The sequence below is a fragment of the Metschnikowia bicuspidata genome (genome assembly GCF_001664035.1).
Source record: "Metschnikowia bicuspidata var. bicuspidata NRRL YB-4993 chromosome Unknown METBIscaffold_1, whole genome shotgun sequence".
Classification (NCBI taxonomy): Eukaryota; Fungi; Ascomycota; class Pichiomycetes; order Serinales; family Metschnikowiaceae; genus Metschnikowia; species Metschnikowia bicuspidata.
This window is the reverse complement of record NW_017387731.1, coordinates 965473-987741: the sequence shown is the minus strand read 5'-3', so window position 1 is coordinate 987741 and position 22269 is coordinate 965473. Positions and strand designations below refer to the sequence as shown.

Here is a 22269-nt window from a genome sequence, read left to right as displayed (position 1 = left end):
AGCTGTTGAAAAAGCTGTTGTGAAAATCAGTCTTGTCGAAATTCACTATTGAAAATTCACTACAGAAAATTCACTGCTGTAGAACTCACTGATGTGAAATTCAGTCCTGTCGAAATTCACTGTTGAAATTCACTGTTGAAATTCACTGCTGTAGAACTCACTGCTGTGAAATACAGTCCTGTTGAAATTCGCCGTTGTGGAAATACTCCGTCGTCAGAACTCCTGTCCTAGTTATCACTGTCGTAGTTATCTCCGTATGTACGAAGATCACGGCCCGGGTTCAAATGCTATGCGAGTGCCAAAGTCCCACGAAATGCTCGATGATTTTGCAAAGCTCAGAAATTACCAAGATCTCAGATGCAGAAGCCACGGAATCGCCCGGTATATATAAATCCTGAATATCCAAAAGAACGACGGCGGGCAGGCGCATGGCCTGAGCAATATATAACCAGTACATGCCGTTCAATGATGGTGGGCCTGCAGGCAGCCCGATGGCGACGGTCAGACGTGGCGCACCAATGTCAACAAGCAGGGCCCAGAAAACAGCCCCGCCACGTTTCGGGGGTCACGTGCGGTTCCGGGGCCACGCCTGTCAAAACCCGCTTATCATCCAAACGCAGCCCCCACGACCTGCCAAGATACCAGCATTTCATACATGTTGTTACTTGTAGGCCAGCTCCAGGTACTGCACACACGGGCATGTTGATCCGCGGCCGTGCGGCTTCTATCGCTGGTGGCGTGGCCGAGGCGCACGGAGTTATCACTTTTCTCATTCTCGGCCCGGAACACGCAAACAAGACACGCTGACTTTTTTTTCTCTTTTCCGGCGCTTGCCGTGTCACAGTGGCCCATGGCATTATACACACGTTCTTTTTTTGCGTTTTAAGCCCTGCGTTCCGGAGATTGGCGGGAAGAAAGACGGGCCCTTCGGGCGCCTGTTTTTGTCCCTGGCGCCGGCGGATAATTGCAGCCCCAATCGCGGCGCGCATTTTGTTTAAGACTGCTGATATGGGCTGCGCACGCCCTGCTCGCGGCAGACCCCAAGTGTGCCGGGCCGATGCCAAAGCCGCCCCACATCCCCGTCTTTCTCCGCCCAAACCACTCCAATGTCACGACGCTCTGGACGCGCCAAGCAGTCTGCGACAGAAAGCAGCCGGACGCCCGAAATCGACAATGCGCCCGAGCTCGATGAGCAGGCCGAGGTGACCCGCTGCATCTGCGGAAACGACGAAATAGCCTCCATCAACACATCGCTCCAGCGCTTGCTTCTCCTGGAGTACAGCATCAAGATCGACAACGGCCTCTTCATCCAGTGCGACAAGTGCCTGGTGTGGCAGCACGGCTACTGTGTCGGCTTGTTCATCGACAACGATGTTCCTGACAAATACTGGTGCGAGCAGTGCAAGCCGTCGCTCCACATGCTCGTCACGGACAACGAGGACCGCACGTCCCGCACATTGTACCGGCCTGTCAACGACGGGCGCGATGCCTTGCTCAAGTTCCTGACGGAAAAGGAGTCTGGCGCCGCCAAGCCCGCGTCCGACGATGCTCTGGAAAAGCCCGACAAGGCAGATAAGTCCACGCGGCTGCGCTCGCGGCGCAGCCCGAACACGCCCACCACAGAGGCCCCGGGCACCAGGGATTCCGACTCCACGCTCTCGCACACCCTGTCCAACCGCCAGACGAGAAAGGAGCGCCGCCATGTCGAGGACTCGTTCGATGAGCAGCTCCAGCGGGCGCTCCGCGAGAGCGCCGCGTCGACCGAGCGGAAGAGAAACGCACAAACAGACTCTGCGCAGAGCAATAAACGCTCGCACTCTGAAGACCTGGAAAACGACGTGAACGACTCCAATCTCGATGACGACACCGACCTGAAGACCGCCAAACGCGATTCCAGGGTTAAGAGCAAGCTGCGCGCAAAGCAAAAGGCACGCTCGCAGAGCTCGCGCGGCCTGGCGTCGCAGCCTAAAAGCGAAGCTGACAGCCTGGTCGTCACAAAGGAAGAACTACTAAGTCAGCCGCTGCAGCCGCGTTTTGTCAATGAGAAGTCCACCATCTACGAGCTCCGGAAACGCACGGGCGCCATTCTCGAATGGCTAGGGCGTTCCCAGATGGAGCTCGAGGAAGAGCGCGACGTCAAGACTCTACAGTTCAAGGAGGCCAACGTGGAAGGCGCGAACTTGCTCTTGCTGGTCGAGGAAAACTCGAAGCTCATGGAGAACCTCACGGAGAAGATTCTAGCTTGGGAGCAGAGGTTTGGCAAGTACGCGCCATGAGCAGACACGCTACGGGATCGGTTCCACCTAAGTTCCTACCGTCACATTCACTACTTTCTTGACTCCCCGATCTCAGGGAGTCTTGCCGGATCGCTGGTTCGTATTCCACTCATAGAATCTCGCGGAGCTGCGCTCTTCGGTCTGGCTGCGCCCCATCGGCGCCGCGCGAGCCGTTGACCTCGTCGCACATCTGGTCGACCCACTGTGCGCTGTTCAACACGCGGTCCCCGCCCACAATGTAGTTGACGTCCGGCGTGAGTGCGTTCAAGTCGTGGACCAAGCGCGCCTCCTCGTATGTAACGCCCCCCTTGAAATAGACAATTATCTCGTTTGTGGCCAACCTGTCTACGCTCCCATACTGGGCCGCAACCGTGTCGGGCACAAGCATGGCGAGGTCCAGTGATTCGGGGGTGTTTTCCCTGCTGTGCAGCTGGGCCTTGCTGGCGGGCGCTGTCAACAGCGCCAAGATGTCGCCGAGCTTGGGCACGTATTGCATGTATATGTTGTCGTTCTTGGGCATCCTGTTTGCGTTCAGAGCCACGTTGGTGTTGAAGAGCTGCTGGATCTTGATTTTGTTCTTGTTGAACAACTGGCCGATGTTGCTGTTCTCCGGGGAGTTGCTGTCGGGACCTGCCGAATCTAAGTGCACGCGGAAATGTTTGCTGAAGTTTTTGAGGAGCAGGAGCTGGGAGAGAGTGGGCGCCGGGCTGGTGGTGACCGGGTCGCCGAGCTTGGCCACGAGCGAGTCCAAGTCCGCCGTTCGGCTGGGGTATTTGGCCACATATAGCAAGAGGAGCTTGACCTTGTGGAGAGTGGAGACGGACGCGTCCGACACCATCTCCATCAAGCGGGCTCTGATCTGCGGGTGGCTCTCCAAGTCGCACACGATGGTCTGCTGGAGCTCGCCAATGGCCCAGAGGTTCTGCGCGCCGATCTGCCGGTCGATGTCGCTGATGATGTTCAAGTGCTTCAAGATGTTGTTGGACAACTTCTTGAACTCGGGGAAGCGCGTCAAGATCCTCTTGAGCTCCGTGAGGTCCTGCGTCTTCAAGTTCTCGATGGACGACTGCTTGGTCTGCCTCTTGTAGTCGTCCACGTGCTTCTGGAACTTGTCGGTCAAGTCGCCGTAGTTCAAGTACATGGCCTCGCGGAAGAACGCGTCCTGCGTCTCGGACAACGTGAGCTGCTCGCCGGACTCGGGCAAATTGACCACGTTGCGCGTGATGCCGATGAGCTCGTGGACCATGGACTGGTACGTCCAGGGCGTGACCAACGGCGTGAGAGGGTCCGCGCGGCGGTCCAAGATGACGAGCGTGGGCGGCGTGTCGTTGCTGCGGTTCACGTCGTCAAAGAGGTTGTTGTTCGAGTTGGAGTTGATGTAATAGAGCACCTCCGACGCCAAGCGCTTCAGTGCTAGCGAGCCCGCGTCGTAGCGGATCACGGGGCACTTGCTGAGCGACAAGAGCAAGCTCAGCAAGCTCCGTGCCTCCTCGACGGAGGCGTTCTGCGCAGGGCCTGGCGCCGTGTCGGGCGCCTGGATGGAGAACAAGTTGTCGTTGATGACGGAGTAGTCCTGGAACACCTCCGCCACCTGGTTGATGACCTCGTACTCGTCGGCCAGCGCGATTTTCTCCAAGTCGGCCTTGGCCACGGTGTGGCTGAAGAACAACTGGTAGTGGCTATAGTGCGGCAGGCCCAACTCGGCGCAGAGCTGCGCAATGGAGCTGCGCTGCGGCTTGATGTACACCACGCAGTTGAGGTGTTTCATGGCCGAGAGCCCGCACGTGTTCTCGAGCATTTCGATGAGAATCACGTCCTGCTGGAGCAACTGCGATTGCGAGAAGCTCATGGAGATAATGGGCATGGTGGCCCTGTCCACGAGGAGCACCTTGGCCTTGACGGCGGCCGCGAGCGCGGTGTTGTTCTTGGCCACAAAGAGCTTCTCGAAATAGACTTCGCTGACTCGGTTGAGGCTGAGCGTGGGCGGCATGGTCGCGTGGCGGACAGAAGAAATGGGTGCCTCGACGTGGATCGGTATCCATGCCTTGCTAGCGTGGAGAACGCGCACTCGGCGGGGCGCCCGGCGGCACGTGACCGGCACGTGACCGGCGCCTGCTGCCTGTTGCCCCGCCGCAAGGCTGGCGAGGAGGAATTGGGGAGGATTCGTGTGGGTGGGGCCGGGGCGTAAACGGAGGAAGCCGCGGGCCGTTTCTCGAGTTTTTTTTTTTAGGTAAAAGGCCCTTTCGTGGGGTCTATGGGGACTGGGCACGGGCTTTCCATGCAGTCCATTATTACTGCGTGCGGCCCATAGTACTACTGGACTGCGGCCCATATTATTACTGGACTGGGTGCGGCCATTAATGATAAGACGCCTCAAGTCCGGAAAATGCCTGGTTTGCAACGCAGGTATGCCGGGCCTCCGCTTGACGGGTGCCTTGGGCTGGCACAACGCTCCACACGAAACTCGGATGCAATCCACTCTTTTCTCTTTGCTCATACAACCATTTTATTAATCCTATTTATTCACATATAAACACCACTTCTACTATGTATGAATTTTAGAGATGTCTATCTTTTAATATGTTTGAAATGCAAAATGTATAAGTATGTTTAGTGTTTGTTACTTACGACTCGTTCTTGTCCCATCAGTCAAAGTTATAAACTAAATAAGGTATTTAAAGTAACATTGTTTTTGTTGTATAATATAAGGGCGATATAATATACAGTCATGTATTTCAAAGATTTAATTCAGCACATATGCTTATTCAATACTATATTTTTGTATCTAATATGCTCATTCAATACTATATTTTTGTATCTAATATGCTTATTCAATACTATATTTTTGTATCTAATATGCTTATTCAATACTGTATTTTTGTATCTAATATGCTTATTCAATACTATATTTTTCTAAAATGCTTATTCAATACTGTATTTTTGTACCTAGATTTATATCTAAATTTATATGTAACCTTATATATATACCACCAATGATATCCGGTCCGATTCGATCCGATCCACCCCTTAATGGCTGGATGACAGGGCGAAGGCACTGGCGGGACCTTCTCGGTTTCTGGGTGGAGGTAGTGGGCTGGGCGATTCGAATGTTTCATGAAAATTGCTTTCGGTGCGCTCCTGCTCCTTTCTGGGAACGCCCGAAAAGGTCGTTGTGGTTTTGTTTCTCATTCATGAACGCACGTTCTCCCCCGGCCTGGGTATCCCGCACAATGCAGTTCTTTGCCCACTCCATCTCTCCTCTGCAAGCAGAGGCTGTGCGCCATATTTCTGTTTGAGAATCTCCCGGCTTTCTCAGAGTATCCAAAAGCCACTTTGTATTAGTTCAAGTTTATTGGGAAAATGTACCACCGCTGTAAATAATACGAAATGGCACTATGCTTGAACCCCAGTTTCGCACCCAAACCCACATTGGACCAAGAGCCTCATGTACGTATGGTTTTCCAACCTCACTCGAAGGGGTTGGATGTCGTGGGAATTTATGGTCTCTCTGAGAAAACATTTTTTGTTTGAGGGCGTACGCATTCTTCCCAGAATCTTACTTTCTCAAGAGTTTCAAATTGTGTAAATGTACCCAGGCATTTCTCGCAAAGGACCATGTCCACTCGCTCAGCATCCTGGCGATGAATATCATTGCAAGCCATACGGCCAAGCACTGACTTGGAGCAATATTGTGCGAGTGATAATTTCGAAAGCCACACCGTGTGCTTTTGCATACTGACTTCCATGACCACATACGAATCTATAGACTCTCATTAAGGCTACACAACGCGCTCTTTTCGCAGCCATTGGAACTTTATAAAGATCTCTAGAAGAAGCCTATTCTTCTCAAGGCGCTTGGAACTCTTCAAACTCAACCATTTATCCACTTCAGGCTCGGTAGGCTTGGAGACCCACTCCATATCACCTACAAGTGTGCCCCATCTTGGGGATAGTAGAAAGATGTCAAATCTTTCACGGGTCCAGGCATCTCTCCCTTCTCGTGGGCCGCTTTGAACTCGCTTTCCGACTGCACTGGTTGACCCAGAGGGTATGCTGCAGGTGTGGGCAAAGCCGCCCTCTCCAAGACCTGCTCTAAAAACCTCTTTTGTATGACGTCCCAGTCTAAATTAGAACCCTGAGTCTGTTGTTGCACGGCAGCCACAATCTCCTCGATCGCTTTGGGTGTATCCCCATCATTCTCGGAGAGAATCTTGTCCACAACGTCTGAGCTAACGTCCCAGTCTTGCCCATAAATGAAGTTGAATACAGCAGCAGAGACGGCCTTGGCACCATCGAAAGAAGGCACCTTCTGTGATTTCAAGTACACAGATAATATCGGTTTGCTGTTGCTTTCAGAATAGCCAAAGTACTGGTCAAAGAAGCTTAGGAATTCTTTCTTGGTGATGCCTTCCAAAATCTTGACATCGTTCTGCTTCTGCTCAAAATCGTAGTAGCCATCGCTGATGGCATTCCAGAAACGACTGCACTCCTCATGCAAGTTCTTCAACTTGGCCAATTTCTTGGTCTTGAGAGCACTCTTGAACTTGTCAAAGGCCTCGTCGGTAAGCTCGGGGCCAAGGTTCTTGGCGGCAAACTTCTTGAAGAACTCAACAATCCTGTACTCTAAGTAGTCGCACAGTCTCTCGGATTGGATCAAGATCCGGAAACCAAAGTCGGATCTGTTTTGTCTATACCCGGAAAAGACAACATACCCCAACTGTTCTTTGGTTCGCAACTGGTTGAAACATGGTTCATATACCATGACCCCCAAGAGATCGGTAAGAACTCTGAGTTTAGCATCTTGGTTTCCCAACTTTCCAACTTGAACATAGTACTCAATGCATGAATTGACATTATTAGGATCGCCCAATTCGATATCGTACCTGGCATTCTCGTTCTTCGCCAATCTGTGGCTCTGGGCTTTGATTGTTTTTCTAACAATATCCTTGTCTGTGTCAATGCTTGGCATTTCCTTGAAGAGCAGCTCGATGGAGCCATGTACTTCACGCGCTTTGGAGTAGTCAAAGTTTCCGTGAATGAGGGTTTGCACAAACACGCCTTTAGACCAAAGAAGATCCAAAGCAAATTTCTCGAGGTCTTCAAACTTCACTTCCTTAGTGATCGCTAATCTCTCTTCCACAGTATAGGTCTTTTCGTTGAAGAGCTGTAAGAAGCGGGCACCGACTTGAGAGTATGGAGTGGAGTAGCCGAAATTCTTGAGCTGCTGAGCATGTTTGTACCTTATAGACTCAAACCTGTCTGACTTTGGTGTAAACGAGATGAGAAATTGCGAAATCTGTTTGAGAAATTCAGGAAGCTTGTCGTTGTATCCACCCACCTTCAACGTAATGGAGCTTCTGCTCTGATAGATAGAACAGTGTAACCCAACAAGTTCGGCATAATACTTCAAGTCGTTCAACTCGTCATCGAGCAACTCGGTCCACAATGTACCAAGCACTGTAGACTGGATGGACTCGCCCAATGCCGGGGTGAGGATTGTGAGATTGATGTAACCCTTCGGTACCTCGAAGGAGTCGTCCTGTTTGAACCATGTCTCGTGCCTGTGTGTGTCAGAGATAAGATGTGGGTGAGAAAGCGGGCGATCTGCTTTTTTGCCTAAAACGGAAAAGTCCTTCGGAATGAAGTTGTTTGGCGCAGTCATGTGGAACTTGGGGTTGAGCGAAACGTTCTGGATCGTGTTAGAAAGATCGCGGGGGATGTCCTCCAACGAATATTCAGAACCGTACCACTTTTCTTTCGACGGCAAGCCCTCGAACAGTTGTGACGTGAGGCTGAGACGGACATTGGAGGGAACCAAGTACGAGCCGTACTTCTTGATTTTTGCCGCGTTAAAGTCTTTCATGATGGTGTAGTTCAAAAGGCTCTCAGGAGGAATTGGAGCGTCGCCCACAAATTTGTAAAGGCTGTTGCTCATTCTAGAGACAGTGGAGGATGTGCTCAGCTTCTGCTTGAAGCGAAAGTTGATTTCGGACATGTCGCTGACCTCCTTCCAAATCCACTCCTCTGGGTCTTGCGAGTGCAATAATTTGAGGTACTCGAAGGCGTGCACCACAATATCCTGCCATTGTTCTAAGCCCTGAGGAGTGAGTTCCGCCTCAACCATGAACAAGGAGTTACCCTGGCAAACCTTCATGTTTCCGGCAGAGAGGGACGTGATCCAGTTTTTCTCCTTGAGGTAGTAGCACAAAGAGCCCTTGCTTTCATGCCCCAAGAGGTGCGAGTAGTATTGGCCTGGCTTCGTCTCCCAATGTTTCTCCATGTCGTCCGGGACCATGAACGAAAGCTCCAACTTGTTGGTGTCCATGATAGACTTCGCCTTGAGAAGCTTTCCCATTTGTTCCGGAGCATAAATGAGCTCGTTGTCATATGAGGGCCGGGGAAGAGAAGCGTTGGGGATTGCCGCAAACTTGTCGGCAGCCCATGCGGTCAATTCGTCAAGCGACTCGGATCCCAAAATGACCAAGCTCATGAGATTGGCCGAGTACTGCTCCTTGTAGAACTGGAGCAACACGTCACGTACATTGAGGCCCCTACTTTCAGGCTCATCGTTCAAAGTGGCGTAGTTGCCGGTGGAAAACCCGTTAAAAGGGTGCTTGGGGTTACTGGTCAGCTTTTCGAGCTGGTACATGCGCCAGAGATCGTTTTGGAGATTCTTTTTGTTTTCGGAGTCGACCGCCCGGATCTCGCGGTCTTTGCAGCTCTTGCTAAATAACGGGCTAATGAAAAACTGCGCAAAGCGGTCAAGCGCCCCCTCCAAATGTGCGGACCCCACCTCAAAATAGTAGTTGGTATGTTCAGCGGCCGTGTACGCGTTCGAGTGGCCCGAGTGTTTGGACAAGTAGCTGGCATATTCGTTTTCCTCGGGGTACTTTTCGGTGCCCATGAATAGCAAGTGTTCACAGAAGTGCGCCAAGCCCAGAATGGTGTATTTTTTGTCAGCAAACGAACCGACATTCACGTCCAACGACGCGGCGGATTTGTCGGTGGTTGGATCGTGGATCACCAAGACATGGAGGTCGTTCTGGGCCAACTTCAAGAATCGGTACTTCCTATCATCCAAGACGGGCTTCTCTATGGCCGAGTCCTCGGCCAACACTGTATATGCAGACAGCATGGTGGAGTACTTGTGCTTTATGTGGAAGTTCTTTGCAACGGACTGGGTACTGATTCCAAGAAGAGCACGTGTGTTCCGAAAACCTCTGATCATATGCTTAGAAAAAAGACGGCGTAGGTGCCCGGCCAAGTTGGGTATGATGTCACTGGGCGTCGCTGGGCGTAGACGGCGCGCATTTCTGGAGGCACGAGCCGAGGGCAGTAAAAGAGGCATGTCGCCGGCGCTATGCAGTCCTTTTTTGTATTCCGAATCCATCTATCCAGTTTTGTGCTGGATTTCCAAAACACGGGTAGCATCAACGGGGGCATAGGTCTCTTTTTGTCTAATGTCCCCGGACAATGAACGTACAATGTACGATGCTCTTGCGGTGTGTGCAAGAGATTGTTTGCGTGCAGGCAAAACCCTGTCCCGGGAAATAACCACACCGCAAACTATTCGATTTAGAAACCTGCGCCCTTTGAGGGAGAGATGCGTAAGTGCTAGTCCGGCCGGATTCACAGCACCAGATTCAAAATCGGGCCTTTGGTATTATGGCCAGCTTGTGGTGGTTCGAAGAAGGACCCGTAAGTTGCGGCTGCGAAAAGTGGACCGTGCTGGCCTTGAGCAAGAGTGGGCCTATCGAACACTCTTCCGCCTGTAGGTGAAACACTGAAAAAACAGCCTCTGAACTTTGAAAAGCATTTCGTGACTGCCGCTCCAAATAGCCATGGGTTCATTTGTCTGGACTTTGAAGGAAAAGCCACGGGATTGCCAATTTCAAATGGTTCGTAAGACAGATCAGGCATGTTCGATCGCATACCGTAGTTTTCGAAATCACCCGCACCAGCCCTTTCCAGTCACTTTTGGAGGCAGATCCTCGGAATATCGCCACCTTCCGTAGAACGTTCTTTCCCACAATCAACAGAGCAAACAGTACAACGCACCCCGTGGGCCTTGCCATCAAAACGACATGGACGTGTGGTTATTGCTGTCCTCCAGGTCTGTAATGTCGACGTCCTGGAAACGAGCTCACCTCGGCTTCAAGCCCTGGCATCCAAGTCATGGCTAGTCAAGGGCCACGCTTGGCCTCCTAAAGCTTTCAGTGAAAGCGACAAGCAGTACAGCCAAACGGCCCTTGGCTATTCCGAACACCACAGCGGTCTTGGGGACCTTTTCCGGGGATCCGGAGCAAATCTTCATGTGACCCGGAGCAAATCCTTTCCGGCGATTCAGAGCAAATCTTTTCCGGCGAGCGTATCTTCCCCATGATCCAGAGCAAATCTACCTCGGCGATCCGGAGCAAATCTACCTCGGTGACCCGGAGTAAATCTTCCCCGTGATCCACAGCATCGAACCCTTGGGCGTGTGGTTGAGTGCGTGCGTTTCTCAGCAGTCGCCAAGCTGAAAGCGGCTCCCCAGCTCGCCTCAGCACACTCCTTTCTCCCCCTCCTCTGCCCGCCCCAGCACCTCGTCCTGGTAGAGCGTGCGGATGTTGTCCAAGAAGCTGCTGACCATGTGCTCCACGGAATCGAGCTTGGTGAACGCGCTCACAAGCACCGGGTCTGCGCTGGAAACCTCGATTTTCTTGTTCACCATCACCACCAGGTTGTTGTAGGTCACGCAGCGGGCGATGTAGTCGTGCGGCTCGTGGCGTGGCCTGAGCAGCAAGTGCGAAAACACGCTGCCAAGCAAGCCACGGTCGCTTTTCTCGTCTGCGTGAGGCCCGCTCACGTCGGCTTTTCCGGCGGACATCTGGTCGCGGATCGTGTCCACGTACGACTTGCCGGACACCGGGTCAATCTCGCACCACGGCCTGTCGTGCACGGCGGCCAAGTCCTTGAGGTCGATGCACACCTCGGCCTGGCTGATGTAGAGATCCAAGGCAATGTGGGGCGACAACAGGGGCTCGAAAAACGCCGGGTCCGTGCGGTGGAGCGGGAACACGAGCTCGGGCTGCGTGGGGAGCTGGAGGCTGTTCTTGGCCGTCTGGAGCTCGGCGAGAAGCTCGGCGAAAACCGCCATGAGGACGCCGTGCGATTGCGGGTCGCAGTACGTGTTTGGGTTTTCGTCGAACACGGACGCCGCCTGCAAAAGGAGCGCCACGGCACGGTCGATTCCCCGCTTGGCCGTGATGATCTGCGCAAGCAAGTACGGTTTTTTGAGCACGAGCTTGTGGAGCACGCGGTTGAAGTGCCGTTCTTTGAGGTGCACGGACATGTGCGTGATGTACGCTCCGTCCCTCACCAAAATGCCCTTGAGGTCGTCCAGTTTCCCCAGCGATATGGGCAACGTGATGCTGGGGCCCCGCTCGATCCGCTGCGCTTTGTCGGGGTGGACGGGCGAGTTGTATAGAAGAAGATTGGAGCAGATCCGGAGCGCCTCCACTAGCTGCGGGAGCTCCGGGGTGATGATCTGCGTGACGAGCCAGTGTAGCTCTGCGTCGAGCCTGCGTGCTTTGGTGCTGCTGATGAAGCCCATGGCTGTTTTGATTTATGTTTTTTTTTTTGGTTTTTGCTTTGGTTTTGCTTTTTTGTTGGGGGTTCTTTATGTTTTGTGGGGAGAGTGAATAGGCCCTGGAGTATTGGAGTGTCTGTTCGCGCGGCCCTGAATTCGCACCCATGGCCACGCCAGGCCTGATGATGCGATGGAAGGAACATGACGGCACGATCCAACGGCGTGTTTTGTTTGTTTGTTTTTTCTCTTTGTTTGTCTTTTTCTCTTGCTGGTTTGAGGAGAGGGGCTGGAGGACGTCTGGAATTCCTGCTGGATTTTCAGGGGTGCACACTCATACATGTACTTTTGTAGTGGGGGGATACTGTGGGTAATTAATTGCAATCTAAGACCTGGCACGGCGGTGCACTGAGCAAAAAGACACGGCAAAATTTCAGTTCACTTCTTTGTCACACACAAATGCACTGCCTGGACCACTGTAGTCACATTTCAGCCTTACTGGCCTTACATGTAGCTATTTGGGCAGAAAAGCCTGGCCGGCCCAACTTGCCGCAAAGTCCACTACTTCGCATTCACCATGACCACCATAGTGCAGCACATTCGCCGGCGTTGTTCTTCATACACGGCTATTAAAAACACCCGCTTGTGATGGTGCCTTGGTATGCAAAATGGAAGTTTTTTTCTGAAGGCTGGAGGATTGGCGCCGGATCACGGCATGCGGAGTCCCTCAAGAAACAAGCCGTCCATTCCCGGCGATGTTTGCATTATGGGTCTTGCCCCTTGAATTTATTTGCTTGAGACTTGTTTCACTGAAGGATTTGATGACCGGACCGACACAAAATCTTAACTTAATAAAACGATCTCCCAGGTGGCGGTGCGATTGAGAACAAAAGCATGGCGCTATTCACAACTGCAAGACTCGTGGGACACCAGCACAAGCTCGAAACTTGAAGAGCAGGAAGAAGTGGATCTTATTGCAAACACCAGATCAGGGCGATGGCGCAGAAGAAAGATTGCAGGAACCGGCTGGGCCCCATCGGTCTGCCAGAAGAAGAACCATCAAGACTACTACCATAGCGCCCCAAAAAGACAAGACATGGCAAAGGGAACCGCAAAGACACAGAATGCGGAAATACCGCTCTATGACGTGGGGACTCCACAGCCCCGAAACCATTGAATTCTGAGAGAATGTACTGTTGTGCTACTAGTGAAACGGCCAGCTAAATGAGAGTGGAATCACTCGCTGTTTTCATGTGTTCCCCGCAAATATGGGGGATCCATGCAGAAGACTCCAAAAAGACTTGGGGCGATGGGCTGGCCGAAGGCCCATGGGCTACAAGGTAAAAGGGCTATGTATATCAAAGATGGAAGGAGTGCGGCTCACGGGGAGACAGTGATCATCTCACTTGACTTTCAGCCAACAGCTCCAGCAAATACATCCCTTGGCATAGCTTTTGAAAAGATGGAACCACCAAAGCCGTCAGTGCTGCTTTGTAAAGCGCAGCGGTCTCAGAAGCCGTCGACCCTCAGAAGCCGTCGACCCTGTGAGGTTCATCGCCGTATGATAGAGAAGTTAATATGCGCTGCTTTTTGCAAGCACATAGAGAAATACCCGGTGGATGCAAGTCAGAACCCGGAATCGTTCATGACGTCGTCTGTGCATGCAAAGGCTCTTGAGCTCTTTCTTCCAGTTTTTCCTTAGATTGCAGCAGCACAGCGGCGGGCCCGTTTTCCTCCTTGCAATCTCACTGGGAGCTTCTGGAACAATCTGATGGCGTTCCAAGAATGTGTCTACTTTGGTGCCGTTAGGTCATGTTTCCGAAAGTCCGGGAGCCGATTCATTCAACAAATGCCCACCTTGTCCGACGACCTGCAAGCCGGCCTCAAGCAGCAGGTCACAGAAGACATCTTCATGCTATTACTTTTTGTCAGACAGTTACACCAATTCTCCAGACTGACCTGCAGTGGGCTGAAGTGCGAGTGCACCAATCCAAGACCTCCTACGCTGTAGAATATTGGCCCATATGATCCCTACAATCCGCCAGCCAGTGTCTCTATGAGTGGGCCCCAAAAGCACGCAATCAACGGAACGGCGCAAGTCTCCACGCAACCCAAGATTTCACGACGGAGACTATCATTAACAGGGACCCGAGACTCCAAACCCGAATGTGCGCAATACAATACAAGCAGACCGGCTCCATGTCGGCCACGCATGGTCAGATACAGTAGTCCTTCACAAAATGGTTATACACAAGAAACGAGGACATTTCTGGAACGCTGGGACGAGCGCCAGACGCGTCCCACGCGAAGGGTGGGACGATGTGTCTTCATGTCCCAAACAGCCGGGGGTGACATGGCAATGTGGGCCCCTGGCTGGGCCGCTCCTCGGATCACCAGGAACAGAGCAGCACAGCCCAAGCCTCCAGTTATTTGGATCAGGCGAGCCGCCTCGAGAAAGTGCTGCATCTGGCGGCGCGTGGGCACTGCGAATACCCGGCTTCTTCTGCGCTATATATCCTGCCTTGGACTCTCGGCACTACTGGGCCATAAAACTACTGTCCGCCATTGGCGGCCACCTGCCCTTTTCACCAGTAATCAATTTTTGTAACCGATTCCAGTAATCAATTCCTGCAATCAGTTTCTGTAGCAATTACCCGGGACACTGCAGGAGATCGGCCGCCTTGTTTATTCCAGCGGCGACCGGTGATTTCCACCACCTTTCTCAGACACTACATGGGGCTCTGGCTGGGGCCTGTCCAAGGCGCTGGCCAATGGGGCCGCCCATTTTCGCTCTTTTTTTCGCTGCGGGCCGCCGGTTTTGCCGCGGCTCTTGCTGTGTTCGCGTCGCGCGTGACCAGAAGCCCAAACAAACAGCGCGTTTCGCAAGCGCTGATTGGCCCGCCAGAACACGCCTGCACACAGCGCGGCCTCGCCCGCGCACGACCGTCGTCGAACTCCCACCCCCCGACATCAACAGTTCCTCCTTCACACACACCTACTACTTTTATGTCCAGGACTTGACCTTCGACAAACAAACCACATAGTTGTGCAGGACATCGGTTATATCCACACCTTTTATTTTGCTACCGTCCTCTGTTTTCTGGAGACCGAGTCATCAAGAGCCTTGCAGAGCCGTTTCGCCGACTTAGCCGCCGCCTGTTTACCCCTGAGCACCAACCCAGCAGGAAAAACTTCCTTCTCGAGTTTTTTTTGCCCGCCACTCTTTTCCCTCTCCGACACGGGAAAACGTAAACAAACAGTGACACGAGACACGTCTCCCCGCTGCCTCGCCCCACCCGCCAAAAGCCACTTCGCTTTTCGGCAGACTTTTCCTGAATCTCCCCGCCTACGATGTCTGGACCTTCCACCTCCAACGAGCGGACCTCGGGCCAAGGCCACCTCCAGCACCCCCTCCAGCACCCCCACCAGCACCACCTTGGCCAGCCACACCCAGCGTACCAGCAGATGGACCACACCGCTGCCGCTGCCATTGCGTTGGCCAACGGCCATGATTTCCCCAACCCGGTTGTCATGGGCCACCACGAGGATGAAAACGCCTACCACCGTGGTGCGTTGAGCGCTGCTGCCGCCGCCCAGATGCAGCAGCAACAAGTCTTGCAGCAGCAGGCCTTGCAGCAGCACCACCAGATGCAACAGCACCACCAGATGCAACAGCACCACCAGATGCAGCAGCACCACCAGATGCAGCACATGCCAATGCAACAGCAGCACCTCCCACCCCACCACCAGATGCAGCAGCAGATGCACCAGCAGCAGATGCCCCAGCACCAGCACCCCATGGGCATGCCCTCGGCGGGCATTGACTACGAGAACGGCGGCTTCCTCATCTCCAGACACGGCGAGGGCGACATCATCAAGACGTTCAACAGCAAGCAGGAGTTGGTCAAGTATGTCAAGAGCGTGCTCAACGAGGAGGAACAGTGCAAGATTGTCATCAACTCGTCCAAGCCCAAGGCTGTGTACTTCCAGTGCGAGAGGTCCGGCTCCTTTAGAACCACCGTCAAGGACGCGACGAAAAGACAGAGGGTTGCTTACACCAAGAGATCCAAGTGTGGCTACAGATTAGTTGCCAACTTGTACCCTCCTGAGAAGGACAAGTCAAAGAAGATCAAGAAGGACAACGAGTTTGACGGCTACGAGGAGGACAAAAGAGAGGCGGAGATGTGGATCTTGAGAATGATCCAGCCTGCCCACAACCATGCCCCCGAGCCCAATTTCGCCATGATTGGAGGCAAGAAGAAGAGAGCCAAGTACACCAGGACCTTGGTGGAAAAGCCTTTGCACAGAAGCCAAGGCGCCGCTGCCGCCGCTGCCGCCGCCGCCGCTGCCGTCGGGTACCAGCCAGATATGCTTGATCACCAGCATCTCCAGGCCCATCCTTACCAGCACCTTCAGCACCAGCAACAACAGCTCCACCCACATCTTCAGCACCCTGTGCACCACCCTCACCACCATCACGAGGAGACTGCGCATCCATCAGTGCAAGATGTTGCTGTCATTGCCGCAATCGAAGCAGCTCCTGGCAACCCCTCTTTGCTGAACCCTCCAGTGGACCCAAGCATCGACCCTTCGGTGGACCCCAATGTTGACCCCAGTGTTCAACAGCACGACCATGCCCACGGCCATGTCCACTGATCGTGCTAAAGACAGACGTGTATACTACTCTTTCTCAGCTTCTTTGCATCACGGGCCGCGGACCGCCAGCTTGTATGTGGCATGTTGGTCGCTCTGCACAACTCCGGCGTGGTCGAGAGTGTGGGAGCTGGGCTTTTTCTACTACTATATTCCTGTGAGGCGCGCCACTCACCCTTGTTCTATGTTTGTATAATACCAATAAACAATTGTTAATCCTCTGCATATGCTCACGGCTTGCATGCCTGACGTGAAACTTCATGCGGGCTTATCGTGCGACTGGAGCTTTGATGGCTTTGATAGCTTTGATGGCTTTGATAGCTTTTATGGCTTTGATAATTTTGAAAACTTTGAGGTCGAGCTCTATTCAGTGAGACGAAAATATCTTGTCCTCCACTTTTCTTGCTTCTCGGCACTTTTCTTTTTGATCCCCAGGCTTTTCATTGTGCACTTCTTTTGTCTGGTCTTGTCTACATCACCTGTCTCATTCAAGACGCATTTAATCCGGTATATTGGCAAAGGATAGTTCAGAGGCCATTGATTCGAGTGTGCCCCACAATCCCATAAGAAGAACCACACCTGCCCTTTTTCTTTCTCGATCTAAAAAGTCCCCGGTATATTTGAAGGCAGGGAAGTCTTGGTGAAATACATTTGGAATTATTTTGTCACAGAGGAGTGTGGGAGCTACTACACCCACTGATCAGTCCCTACGATTTGATACAACTTTGGCGGGTACGTCCAAAGAATTCATAAAGCCGCCAAAAGTGCGGTCAGAAAACACCGGGTATGTCCAGAAAAAGCAGCGCCGGCTGCAGCAGAAAAAAGAGAAAAAACAGCAAGCATGGGAGCGCGTCGAAAAGCGCCGCCCCTACGCCCTCTCCCTCACTGGCTGCACCTGACGAGCCACATCAGGGCCAATCTGTAATATCGCGGAGCGAAGATGCACCTGACACAGAGCATGACATGAAACCGGCCGACAGGAACGGATTTTATGGGTCGCTAGGCGCGGCCTCGCCGGGAACTAGTAGTACAAATCTTGTTGTAGAACAGGGGGGCACAGACGGGCCTATAGCTAGCTCGAGCCCTGTATCTGCGGGGCCCACAAATCTCGTTGAAGAAACCGCTGCAAAGGAGCCGCAAGCGGACTCTCCTGGCCCGGGGTCTACTGGCTTTCCAGAGCCAAGGACAACGGGCTCTTCAGAGCCAACGACATTTGCCTCTTCGAGCCTTTTGCCTGCTGGCCAGAATGACGGGGAGAATGGGGACAACACGCAAGTAGTCTCTCACTTATTGGAGGCGACACCCCCCAGCGACGCTGAAGCAACGGAGGCCACTCCGCTCATCCTCGGCACAGATCTCGAAAACTGGGCCGGCGGCTCGGCGCAAGCAAACAGCTTTCGGCATTCCGCACGCCGCTTTTTGCATAGCACTCGCCTATGGAAGAGCATAGCCTATATCCTGGCGTTGGCGGTGCTCATGCTCGTTCTCGCGTTGCTGGTGGATTTCCAGAAATTGGCCAACGACGCGTTTTCGCTGCAGTTGCAGAACGTATCCGTGCTCGGCATCCATGATGACGGCGTTGCTTTGCACGTCACCGGAACTGTTGAAACCAACTACGCCCGTATTGGGAACCCGCTCCTCCGACATGCCACGCGATTGGCGGCGCTTGTTGTGGGTGGAGTTGTCGTTGCCCCAAGGGACGAGTGCCGCGTGTATGTCACCACCGACAACGTAGCCAGGGCACACTTGTTGGACATGTACCCCCCGGAAATGCCAGTCGACTTGATCGACCATCGGGTCAGCGAGGTGGATTTCATCACCGATGCGGTGTTTGTGGATGGTGGCGCTGCCCTTGTTTTTGAGTCCATTCTCAGCCACAGCATCTCAACCCCACTCATCTTGAATGTCGAGGTGCGCCTGGCGCCCAAAATCCAGGCGGGGTGGTTCAGTGCCCAGTTGGGCGCCGCAAGTCTTTTCCAACAGATCGAAATTTCCTCACACAAGCTCAAATTCCCGCTCGAAGTCCACAGCCTTGCGGTGAGCGAGCACAACGGCCTCACGAACATCAGGTTTGCGTCATCTTTGCCCGCTATGCCTATGAGTTTGGGTCTCGGGCAAATTGACTGGCAGCTCGCCATTGCCGATTGTGACTCCAGTGCAGTGGCAGTTGGGGAATGGCGCACATCCATCTTGAGCTTCGACCCGACCTCGCCCACCAATGTCACAGTCTTTGGAACGCTCGATTCGATTCCTCTTTCCTTGTTGGAGACCTGTTCTGATGGATTGACTCCTGTGAATCGGTTCATCCACCTGATCACGAACGAGAAGACTGTCAAAGGGGTTTTGAGCGCGAAGCACTCGGTCCAGAACTCGAAATCGCTACCGAAATGGCTATACAGCGCTTTGACCAGGATGTCTGTCAATGCATCGATCCCCACTCCCCACATGAAAGAGGCTCCGGGAAACATTCCCACTTATGAGTACACACTTTATTCCAGCAATGTGGTGGCGGAGACTCTGGAAGACAAGCGCCTTCACGTGCGAGTCGATGCGAAAGCAGATGTTGGCGTGAAATCGTCATCGAAGCAATTCAGCCTCAATTTTTCCGCAACTCACATGAAATCAAAATTGTTCTTGTCGCAACTTGGGAAGATCTTTCTCGAGGCACTGGTTTCCGAATCGGCCGAGGCCCACTGCTCTTCTCTACAATTGATACAAAACGCGATTGCGCTTGACTGCAGAAATGTATCAGTATGGTTGACTGAGCCGAGACTTGCAGGCCGTTTCGTCAAGTCAATGTTGATCGAACAGGAGCTTGCACTTCCCCAATGGGCTGTAGATTTGGATGAATTGAAGATTCAGCTGCGTTTGCTTTCAACTGTCCTCAAAGATTTACGCCTCCAAAGTGAGTACGATTCGCCAAGAAAGATTGTCAATTCCAGGCAACATAACTCTTCTTTTTTGGAATGGCTTATGAAAAACATCCAGCTTCAGACATATCAAATCTTCTGTGTGTCTTCCAGCCCTGAGCACGCCGAGTTTTTGATTGACTTCCAGATCTCAAATCCTTTGAATGCTTCAGTGGCGGTGATAAACGATATTTTAAAATTCGACTTGAAATATAACAAAACAACGGTGGCAGTTGTTCTGCTCGAAAATTTTCTGATCCCCAACTCTGGGAAAAGGGCACTACTCTCTGCTAGCATGACAGTCTTTTATTCATCTAGCACACAACGTGTCGTGTTGGAGGACTTCATTAGTCATGTAATCTCTGGGTCTGATAAAACTCGCTTTGGAATAGCAGGAACTCAGGATAGCTCAAAGAAAGAAACTGATTTGTCGCGGTTCCTACAAGAAATCGAAGTCGAAGAGATTCTTCTCCCTGAGCTAAATTTCACACATCAGCCGCTGACAGGGCTGTTGCAGATGATCGGACCGCACCATGGAATGGCAGGGGATTTCGAAGTCAGAGAGGATACACCAAAAGCTAGGAAAAGCCCGTTTTTGATTGACGCAACTTTTCACTTGTGGACTTCAGAAATGGAGCTCACTGTGTTCAATCCAATATCCAACGTGGAACTAAAAGTGCGGATACTTGATTGTTTGGCATCTTACAAAGGCGAGATATTGGCTCACGTAGAATGGTCAGAGCTTTTGATGATTCCACCCGGAATTCATGCAACATCTCGTATTCCAATCAAGATCGCCAACGGCATTGGGGCAGATACTTTGAGAAAAGCGCTCAATGGGGATTTAGCTATGGATGTGGTGGCTGAGCTTAGTGTATCTGTGGACAAGTTTCCCACTGAACTCATGTACCGTGGGGCTGGCCTCACCGCAAAAGTAAGAATTTGAGTAGCTTTTGCTTTTGGACAATGTGTACGTAACAACTAAAAGTTTGAAAGGAATGGAGATAAATAGCCAGTTTCCTCAAAATCGAGAAGTTTTCAAATTTTGTCAAAGTTATGTATTTGTGAAAAGCGGGTAAAGCGATCTCACCTCATCGCGAAATTCATACAATCCAGATTTGTCTTGATAAAACGAAGGTCATTAAATGTGTCAAGTAGTATGACATTCAATTGATCAAAAGGATGAGCATTTTAGTTTATTTGCTTCTGACAGGTCACCAAATCAAGGCTGTGTATAGCCAGGAAAAACCCAACCTGTTCTCGTTTTCTGCAATTATGCTGTTCGGAGAAAGAATTTGGGAAGGAAGCCTTCATTGCAAAAGCTCAGCCCCATCAAGATATTGCAGAGTTTCAACAAGATGTCTTTTCTAAGAAATTGTTCTATTCCTTTTTGAACTCAGTCTTACAATCCCACCACTGCCAATGTACAATTTGCTCGCAGAGAATAGCGTTTATTGATATTATATATATTAATGTTTTTTTTTTCTTTCTTTTTTTGATTTTTTATTTTTTTTTGTTTTTACCATTATTGTTGTTGTTTGCTTTCTTTTTCATGAATGACAGATTGATACTGGGGGTAGAGAACTTCATCAATCGGATGGATGTCAAGCCCAAGATTCAAAAACCATCTGTTCTTTTTCTCTTGTACAAGATGACAATATTTTCAGGTATAGGCTCCATTCCGCTATAGCTATCGAGGGGAGAGACCTTTGCAGAAGGGTCTAAAGTCGAAGATGTTGCCCAGCCAGAATGCAAAGTATGGTTCACGAGCTGGCGAGATCTTTTGTGCCGTCTTTTTCTTTGCACTCGCCAACCTTCATCTTCTTTTTCTTCATCAACTTGATATGTATGATCAGGTGTAAACCAGGGAGCTCTCCACACTTTAGAGTTGTCTCTGGAAGGGGCTGGGACAAAAGCGACTTCAGGACTTGGAGGGGTGCTTTTTTTATCTTCCTTGTGTGTCCGGTGCTTGCGCAAACGAGACAAGTCAAAATCATCGTAGTTGATAACTTTAACTTTCTTTGAGAAGGAGAAAAGACCAGAAGTCTTGCCTGATACAGATCCAGTAGCTTCATCAACTATTTTATCATGGATAGTAGTATCAACAGATACCTCTGCTGATATTTCTGCAGACTCTCTGTAGCCAATATCCTTTGCAGGATTTGTCAAATTCTTTGCCCTATCATTTTCTGTTGGGCCCTGTGATGCAACTTCCTGTGTAACCACCACCAAATCTTCAGTCGGTTCAGCAGGTGAAAAGAGAATTGGTATCGCTGCTGCCTTAGAACTTTCTAATAAGGTGGCTGTGATACATTCTTTTTTCCTTTGTCTTCTTGGTCTAGGTTTCTGGAAATCGTCATCACCTATCTCAGACAAGACCTGGAAATGATTCAGGATAGAAATGGGTTTGACCACAGGTGTCTTCAAGGCACTTTCCGAAACTGTCACAACAGAATCTTCTGTCGGTCTTATGCGACGGTTTCTACGTTTTCTGCCTTGGACTTGCCATCCAGCGTCAAAGGCATCAAGTTCAGGAGTAGCAGACAACTCAACTGGAGTCTCAACCTTCTTTAAGTTTAAAACTGGAGTCTGAGCTGAGTCATTGGCAGAGTCTTGATTAGAGGCTTGGACAGAGTTTTGAGCAATATCCAATTTATTATTCGCAACTGTTTCCTCAATCTGGACTTTGCGAGAGCCCATTTTGAAGTCCACAGAATTGGAGGCACTGGAAAGAGTGTTTCTGTCAGAAGGAGTGCACTCAGAGGTACGAATGGCTGGAACTTTCTCGTACTGTCTTCTCGAGCAGGGCTTCTGATAGTCATCCTCACCAATATTGACCAAGACCAGGAAAGGATTATTGGAAAGC

The 22269-nt window shown here is 51.5% G+C and overlaps 8 protein-coding genes across 8 annotated transcripts; 5 read left to right on the top strand and 3 right to left on the bottom strand.

Annotated features, from left to right (window-relative positions):
• The first annotated feature begins 147 nt into the window (after window positions 1-147).
• METBIDRAFT_95986 (uncharacterized protein) lies at window positions 148-957 on the top strand. Its single transcript, XM_018859415.1, has one exon. It carries the CDS (start codon window positions 358-360, stop codon window positions 805-807), a length of 450 nt encoding a protein of 149 aa, XP_018713462.1. The 5' UTR covers window positions 148-357; the 3' UTR covers window positions 808-957.
• Window positions 958-1106: 149 nt separating this feature from the next.
• On the top strand, window positions 1107-2276 carry METBIDRAFT_34545 (uncharacterized protein; the record flags this gene model as incomplete). Its single annotated transcript, XM_018856484.1, has 2 exons — window positions 1107-1537; window positions 1640-2276. 2 exons carry the CDS (start codon window positions 1107-1109, stop codon window positions 2274-2276), a joined length of 1068 nt encoding a protein of 355 aa, XP_018713461.1.
• On the bottom strand, window positions 2149-4288 carry METBIDRAFT_29530 (uncharacterized protein). Its single transcript, XM_018855428.1, has one exon. The coding sequence runs from the start codon at window positions 4264-4266 to the stop codon at window positions 2386-2388; it is 1881 nt and encodes a 626-aa protein (XP_018713460.1). The 5' UTR covers window positions 4267-4288; the 3' UTR covers window positions 2149-2385.
• A 1913-nt stretch (window positions 4289-6201) lies between these two features.
• STE23 (metalloendopeptidase) lies at window positions 6202-9411 on the bottom strand (the record flags this gene model as incomplete). Its single annotated transcript, XM_018858479.1, has 1 exon — window positions 6202-9411. The coding sequence occupies one exon, from the start codon at window positions 9409-9411 to the stop codon at window positions 6202-6204; it is 3210 nt and encodes a 1069-aa protein (XP_018713459.1).
• A 961-nt stretch (window positions 9412-10372) lies between these two features.
• On the bottom strand, window positions 10373-11868 carry RAV2 (Rav2p; the record flags this gene model as incomplete). The annotated part of the gene is made up of 2 exons (XM_018858478.1): window positions 10373-10378; window positions 10858-11868. 2 exons carry the CDS (start codon window positions 11866-11868, stop codon window positions 10373-10375), a joined length of 1017 nt encoding a protein of 338 aa, XP_018713458.1.
• Window positions 11869-14852: 2984 nt separating this feature from the next.
• On the top strand, window positions 14853-16722 carry METBIDRAFT_29528 (uncharacterized protein). Its single transcript, XM_018855427.1, has one exon. The coding sequence runs from the start codon at window positions 15193-15195 to the stop codon at window positions 16495-16497; it is 1305 nt and encodes a 434-aa protein (XP_018713457.1). The 5' UTR covers window positions 14853-15192; the 3' UTR covers window positions 16498-16722.
• On the top strand, window positions 16586-17150 carry METBIDRAFT_95880 (uncharacterized protein). Its single transcript, XM_018859412.1, has one exon. It carries the CDS (start codon window positions 16721-16723, stop codon window positions 17018-17020), a length of 300 nt encoding a protein of 99 aa, XP_018713456.1. The 5' UTR covers window positions 16586-16720; the 3' UTR covers window positions 17021-17150.
• A 307-nt stretch (window positions 17151-17457) lies between these two features.
• METBIDRAFT_38539 (uncharacterized protein) lies at window positions 17458-20349 on the top strand (the record flags this gene model as incomplete). Its single annotated transcript, XM_018857016.1, has 1 exon — window positions 17458-20349. One exon carries the CDS (start codon window positions 17458-17460, stop codon window positions 20347-20349), a length of 2892 nt encoding a protein of 963 aa, XP_018713455.1.
• Between the last annotated feature and the right edge of the window lie 1920 nt (window positions 20350-22269).